This window comes from Orycteropus afer, unplaced genomic scaffold (genome assembly GCF_000298275.1).
Source record: "Orycteropus afer afer isolate SDZICR_OR568_19922 unplaced genomic scaffold, OryAfe1.0 scaffold00043, whole genome shotgun sequence".
Lineage (NCBI taxonomy): Eukaryota > Metazoa > Chordata > Mammalia > Tubulidentata > Orycteropodidae > Orycteropus > Orycteropus afer.
In genome coordinates, this window is record NW_006921630.1 from 12,643,926 (window position 1) to 12,651,620 (window position 7,695).

Sequence of the window (7,695 nt, forward strand, 5' to 3'; positions counted from 1 at the left end):
GTTGTTTTCACCTATGGAAATGCATACCATGGGATATATGGTTTGGATCAGAACATCCAAGCACAAAAGATCAGCTTTGTAATTGACTTTGTACTAGCAAAGTTATAGTGTGCAGGGTGAGAGACTGATGAAGCATTAAAAGATGAGGGGTAGCTAACGTGCTACAAGAGCCTATGGGCAAGAGCAGTTCATTTAGACAAGGATAGGGGGATGAGGAAAATATCTTAAATGTCATAAAGGAGTTAACATTTGGCATGGGCTGTGAAGAAGATGTAAGATTTTGCCGAGAGGAGAACTATAGAAGGATATTCTAGATCGCAGGAGGAATGTAAAGCAAAGCCCTAGCAGCCTGAAGATGCTTGGCATTTGGAGAACAGTGAGAACTCTGGTCTGGCTGGGACACAAGGGGCAAGGTTGAAAGTGTTGGTTGATGTACATGGAAAGGTACATTAACTCCAGTGCCTTTAATGTTCTCTCAGCTGGGGTTCAGTCTTTATCTTGTAGTTCAGTGTTGCCAAATTTGGTCACATGGACTACATCTGGCTCACTGCCTATTTTCACATTTTTAATAGGTTGGAAAAAAATCAAAAGAAGACTAATAATTTAGTGACACGGGACAATTATTTCAAATTCACATTTCATTGACCATACATAAAGTTTTATTGGAACACAATCCATTCATTTATGTCTTGTCTATGGTTGCTTTCACGCTTTAATGGAAGAGTTAGTAGTTGCAACGGAGACCATATGGTCTACGAAGCCTGAAATATTTACTATCTGGTTCTTTACAGAAAAGTTTGCAAGTCTCTGCTATAGACCAGGAGATTTCCTTTACAGTTTATCACTAGGGAGAATGAAAATGACAGCAAAATAAGTATTTTGCCATTGAGGAAATTAAAGTTTAGAAAAGTATCACAACTAGTAAGTGACAGAGTTTGCATTCAAACTGAGGTTTGCCTGACTCTACAAACTGAGCTGTGAAGTTGGTTGCATAATGTTGGGCAAACATGCAGCCCCTATAAACCTCAGTTTCCTCATTTGAAAACATGATTTCTGAGGTCCTTTTTGATTCCAGAATGGTTTGGTCCTTGTACATTAAAACAAAATTTCTGATTCAGAGTTTTCCTTAGTACAGAGAAAAGAGAGCAATGTTTCCCTCTCTTCACATTGCCTAGTCTAATGGCCAGTTTTCTTATCTCTTGTGGATTGTTTTCACCTATAGAAATACATACCATGGGATACATGGTTTGTATCAGAACATCCAGGCTCAAAAGATCAGCTGTGTAATTGACTTTGTAATGATTAAAGGAATCTTGTTAAACATACCCTATTTTTCTTGCTGTTTATAAAAACTCCTACAGCTTAAGTTAGTATTTGAATAATCATCTTGTCAGTGAATGACATGAGCAAATACCTGGATATGTCTTTACATTTAAAAAAACCTTCACATGATCAGTAACTTACCAAACCAATAATCACCACATGCACCCTTACTTACTTACCCAGTAACCAAGCACAGCCACTAGCTAGAGCCACAAGCTTCCATAAAAGACATTTCAGAGCAGATACAGATTTCCCTAGTGTTTGGGGCAGATAGATTTGCTTGCAGATAGATGTCTGAATCTGGAACATTTTTAACTTAGGATATTTTGGCAATTCAAGCATCATATTTATGTTTCTTTATCAATAGTATAATTGCTTATTTCTGTTCATTGAAGGTTTACAAAGATTTGTTTCTTTCATTTCTGTTGGATAAATGTGAAGATGTGTGTGATGTGCAGCACACAAAGTAGCAGGAGGGAAGCAGCAGAAACAAAAGAATTCTTCCCCTGGCCTAGCAGGAGGATGAGAATGAGCAGGAAACAGGACGGAGGCAGACTGAGATGCTGCCTTTGTTTTTGAGGCGTGCACAACTCCATCGCATGAACCTGTGCACCAGTGGTGGGGATGAGGGGAGGATGTATGTGAATTTGTAAAATCTGGCCATCAAGTCAGTACCTTCTGACATTTGTGGTGGAACTCACAGGTATATCCTTACTTTGAATCATCAGAGCCTTCCTGCAAAGCATGCCGTTCCTAAATCAGGTCAGTTTAAATATGTTCCTTGATTCTCAAGCTCCCATCTTATCAACACCTCTCTCCTTCCCAGCTATGCCCTCTCTTGTGAGATTGAAGCAGCTGCAGACACCAGCGCCACCTCGCCCAAGCCTCGCAAGAGCATGGTGAAGAGGCTCAGCCTGTGAGTGTCTCCCCTCCCGGGATCCTGGGGGCCCCAAGAGGGTCCAGTCAGAGGTGGGGAGGACAGGATCCTTCTGAGTCAGGGAAAAAGCGAAGAACAATTAGCTCACTTGATAAATAGCTTATAATGTTCTGTCACGAACAGAAAACATAATCTAAATTGATTTATCCTTCTTCACTGCTTACCCCAGTATAACTCACCATCGTCTCCTGCCTGGACCACTCCTACAAGACCCTTACTATCTTCTGCCCTGCACTCTTGCCTGCAGTAATCCATTTGCCAGCAAATAGCCAGGGTGGCCTTTAAAAATGTACAGCACATTATGATGCTTCTTGTTTAAAAGCCTGCAGTGATCTGATTTTAAGATAAACCACAAACTCTTAATCCTAGTTTACTGGGCCCTGTATGATCCGCCCATGCCTTCCTGGTCATCTTCCTCCCCTTTGTTCAGCAAGATCCTGGCACACCAGCCTTCTAGCCATCCTTCAGGATCACCAGGCTTGTTTCTTCTTCAGGGCCTTTGTACTTGCTGTTCCCATGGTCTGGAATGTTCCTTCTCTGTGGTTAGTGCTATGCAGTGACAATAATGTTACCTCCTTAGAGATCATCCTCTCTAATGTTGCCATCTACCCCAATAACTCCTAGTCATATTGACTGTGTCTTCCATTAGAGTGTAAGCCTCCTGAGAGCAGGAACCTTGTCCCTCCTTAGCTGTATCCTCAGCTCAGACACTAGCATCTAAGGGGGCCTGTGTAGCTAACATCACCATATCCATCTTCCTTGGAGTAAAATCCAAAGTCCTTCCAAAGGACCACAGGCCCTTCAGGAGCTACAGCACTGCACCCATATCTGTCCGTCCCCCTACCTTCCCAATATCTGTCTGTCCTCATCTTTGCCTGCTCACTCTTCTCCTTCCACTCCAGCTGCCTGGATGTCCCTGAACATACTGGGTGCTTTTATTCGCTGTTCTATTCCCCACATAGTCACATGGCTTAACTCTTTTACTTCCTTTAGGTCTTTGCTAAAATGTCACCCTCTCAAGGAGACAGACCATCCTATTTTGTACTACAACTTGCACACCTCACTGCCCTTGGCACCTTCTCTCACCCTTTCCTGCTTTGAACTTCTCCATAGTGTTTACCTTCATGGGACATACTGTGTATTGTATCCCTCTCTTTATTATCTGAAATGCAGACTCTGTGAAGGCAGGAATTTGTGTCTGTTTGTTGTTTATTGCTGTATCCCCAGAAACTGGAACATGGCCAGAAACATAGAAGTTGATTAATAAATATTGACAGAGTGAAGAAATTGAGCTATGTGCCAGGACTGTTCTAAGAACAGTATTTCTCATTCAATTCTTAAAATAACCTAAGAGAGTCTACTTGTATATCCATTTTATAGACCAAGAAATTGAGGCACAGACAGGTTAAATAATAGGGTAGTAATTGGAGGATCTGGATTCAAACCCAAGATTTGGCTTTTTGTTGTTGTTATGTGCTGTCGAGTTGGCCCTGACTCATAGTGACCCCTCCTTGGGTTTCTGAGGCGGTATCACTACAGAAGTAGGATTGCCCAACCTTCTTTCTGAGGAGTGGCTGGTGGGTTTGAACCTCCATCCTTCTGGTTAGCAGTCAAGCGCCTTAGGCACTATGCTACCGTTAGGAGACTCTAATCTCTGTCATGAAGTTATCTCTTAGACATTAGATCTTAGATATGTTAGACTAATGAATCCAATGAAGGCTAAGGAGGTTAGTTCAAGGAAACGAGGATATAATTTGATTAATACATTTGATTGATTGGCTTCTGGTTTGAAAATATATACCTGTGTCTGATCTTTTGGGTGACATAATTTGTCTTGGCCGAAAACAGCCAGAAAGCTGATCAGGGAGCATTGGACAGTGTTTTCATGGCACAGGGGACTAGGACCTTCGGTTTTGTCCTTTGTGAGATGACTTTACTGATGTCACCTTAGTGGGTTGTTCTGAGGACTAAGTGGCCTTGTAAAACTTTTAAAATAGTGTCTAGCTCTCAGCAGGTGCCTGAAAAGCAACCACTGTTTTTTATAAATCAAATTATTTTCTGTGATTATACTTGTGAGCTTTTTTTTTTTTTTTTTTCCCCTCAGAATTCAGAGTGTTGTTATGGGTATTTGATACTTCCCAGCATTCTCCCTCCACCTAACTCAGTGAGTCACTCTGAGACAGAGGGTCAGAGATGGCACATGACATTGGATATTGCCGTATCCAATATATAAAGGCCCCGTGGGGTAGGGATGGTATCTTTTGAGATCAGAAGGAGCTCAGGCTGCTAACCCAATATCAGGTAATATGAGGCATTTGAGGATTAAAAAAAAAAAAAAAAAAAACCACTGCCATCGAGTCAATTCCAACTCATAGCAACCCCTATTGGGTTTCTGAGGCAGTAAATCTTCATGGAAGTAGATTGCCCTATCTTCTTTCCGCAGAGTAGCTGGTGAGTTTGAACCTCCAACCTTCTGGTTAGCAGTCAAATGTCTTATGTTGAAACATGTGCTCAAATGCCTGCCCTGGCCTTCCTGAACACTAGATTTATGAGTCTTCAGATTCACCTCTCTAGGGTGTTCTTAAAAATATCTTGCTATCTTTCCATTCTGCAAAACAGAGAAGGAATCTTCTCTTGAGATAGCCCCAGGCACCTGACTGAGCCCTGCCAGCAGGTAACATCAACATGAACAAAGGAATAGGCTCCCTGATAGATGAGTCCAGGAATGTGGAACATCCTGGTGATCTTTGCTGAGGCATCATAAAGCACTGGCAATTTATGGACCTGCTGCTTGCTGTCACTTAGAATAGAATCTACAGCAATGGGTTTTTTTGTTTATAGGAGTTACGAGGGTGGTGTAGTGCCTAAGGCACTTGACTGCTAACCAGAAGGCTGGTGGTTTAAACCCACCAGCCACTCCTCAGAAGGAAGGTTGGGCAATCTACTTCTGTAGTGATACTGCCTTGGAAACCTAAGGAGGGGTTGCTATGAGTCAGATCCAACTTGACAGCAGTGTGTAAGGGAAAAATATCTCAGTGCAGGTAGATCTAATCCTAAGTGCCACTCCCTTTACTCTCTTGCTTTTACCTCTGTCCTCAGGTAGTTGCTAATGTGTATTAATTTGTATGTAATTGCTTCTCTGCTACTCCTTTCCAACCCAAAAACCCATATATATGTATTGTATTGGGTGCTGTAACACCCTGGCTTCTCTCTCTGCACCCACCCTGGCAAGTGTACAGCCTCTGTCAGGACATTAATGTGAATCTGCAGAGGCAGGACTGTCAGGGTGCAGTGCCCTCCATGAGGTGTGGTAGGCTCTCAGTGCATCTCTCTGGTGAAATTTTGAAGAGATGCTTGAATTGAACCCTTGGTATCTACAGTTGAGTTTGAACATTTATTTTGAAAACAAGTCACATGTCTCTTCATCTTATTTCTTGTACATATAAGGATGTTTGTATTACCATTCCTCTTCAAAAGATTTTATGGGCTTCTTAGAGTTTTTACTAATCTGGAAAATGTATTTTTGCTCTCCTCACATGTAATGATCCATCATCTAAAGAGGCTGAAGAAAATTTTGGAGCCTTGGGAGGAAAAGGTACCTAGTTTGAAGATTAGAAATTTGAGCCTAGTGTTGAGCCAAAATTAACCTATTAAAAAGGTGGATGGCTCTCGGAAGGAAGATGGCGCAATCTACTTCCGTAGTGATACTGCCTCGGAAACCCAAGGAGGGTTCGCTATGAGTCGGGTCTGACTCGACGGCACATAACAACAACAACAAATGGCCTCATTGAATTGTAGAGATGGAAGAACCATTATTGTTTGAGTAATTTTAACTCTAAGCGAGAGACTCTCAGATAATAGGCTGAAGACCGCTAGTTAGCAGCCTTCAAAAGTTTTCCTGATAATCCTAGAGCAGTAAGAAGTAGCATTTTTTCTTCTGTAAATTGTAATCAGAGTTTAGCTCTTACCCTGTGGCCCCGTAGTGCTTGGAGGTCCATGAAAGGAAGGTCTGGAGGTGGTAGGATGGAGAGAGGCACATTTCTAAGCTTACAATTCCTAAAATATTTAATAAAAATCAAACACCGCCTCATTGTTTCTACCATTATTGTGTTGGTTATTTATTTATTTATTTATTAAACGGTCAGTGCTTGTTTGGGTTTAGCCCCATTTGCTAGTTGCTTTGCATATCATTCTTTCTTGCATCTTACTCCTGTTCTCCTTTTATAATTCCTTTCAGTGTACATCTGACAATGGTAAACTCAGTTACTGACTCAGAAAGTATTTTCCCTCAGTCTTGCATTATATTAATATTTTATTATATTAAAATATTATACTAAAATTAAATAGTGACTGTTATCTCCACTCAGCACTTTGAAGACATTATTCTGAATTTATTGTTGCTTTTGCAATGTCTTGTATCTAATTATTATTCCTTTGTATGTATTATGACTCCTGCTCCCACTGCTTCTGAAAACTTCCTTTGTCTTTGATATACCATTCTGCAGTTTAAGTGGAACATTAGTCATATTTTTTCCTACTCAGGATGTGGTTCCTGGATTTGAGTATTCATGTAGAGCTTTAGTTCTTAGAATCTTCTAAGCCGCTGTCTCTTCAGCTGTGGTCTACCTTCTGTTCTCTCAATTGTCTTCTTCTGGAACTCCTCTGACAGAAATGCAGGGCTTTCTTACTCCATTCTCCACATCTTTTAACCTCTCATGTTTTCCATCTCTTAATCTTTTGATGTTGATTTCTGAGGATTTTCTTCAGATCTGTCTTCCAGTTTATAATTCTTTTAAATTATTTAATCCCTTCTACTGAGTTTTTAATTTCAATCATTTTCTCTTTCATCTCTGAATTCTATTTTTTCAAATAATGTTCCTGTTCTTTTTTCAGAATATCTTGCCTTTAGCTCTTGTTTTCAATTTCTTCTCTTACATCTTCAATATTTTTAACCACACTTACTTTGGAAATTGGTCCATGGTAGGTACTTGAATATATGTTGAGTGAATGAATGAGTTTCTTTCTGATAGTTCTTGTATCTGAAGTTATCAGAAGTCTAAACCTACAGTTTGTTTTGCCTGTAGAGTTTCTCTTTGTGTGGAATATTTCCTTGTATGTGTTTCATAATGTTATATTATGAGCTCTTCTTTATCAAGGAGCCCTCTGCAACCTGAGTTGAGCTTCCTCCTCCCTTCTTTTTTTCAAATTCTAGGTGTCCCATGGGTATCACTGGCCTGAAAGCTCCTAGACTAATAGATTGCCCAGTTTTCCTTCTGAGGAGTGGCTGGTAGATTTAAACCTCCAGCCTTCTGGTTAGCAAATGTCTTAGGTGCTATGCCACCAGAGCTCCCCCTAGATCACATCAGGAAAAAAAAAAAAAAAGCCAAACTCATTGCCGTCAAGTCGGATCCGACTCATAGGGGTTGCTGTGAGTC

The 7,695-nt window shown here is 40.8% G+C and overlaps 1 protein-coding gene across 1 annotated transcript in view; it reads left to right on the forward strand.

Annotated features, from left to right (window-relative positions):
- The window catches only part of RGL1 (ral guanine nucleotide dissociation stimulator like 1), a 289,687-nt gene that overhangs the window by 255,749 nt on the left and 26,243 nt on the right, over positions 1–7,695 (forward strand). Inside the window, exon 14 of the mRNA XM_007937674.1 lies at positions 2,150–2,239. Within this exon, the coding sequence (XP_007935865.1) occupies positions 2,150–2,239 (90 nt within the window). The remainder of the gene's footprint in view (positions 1–2,149; positions 2,240–7,695) is intronic.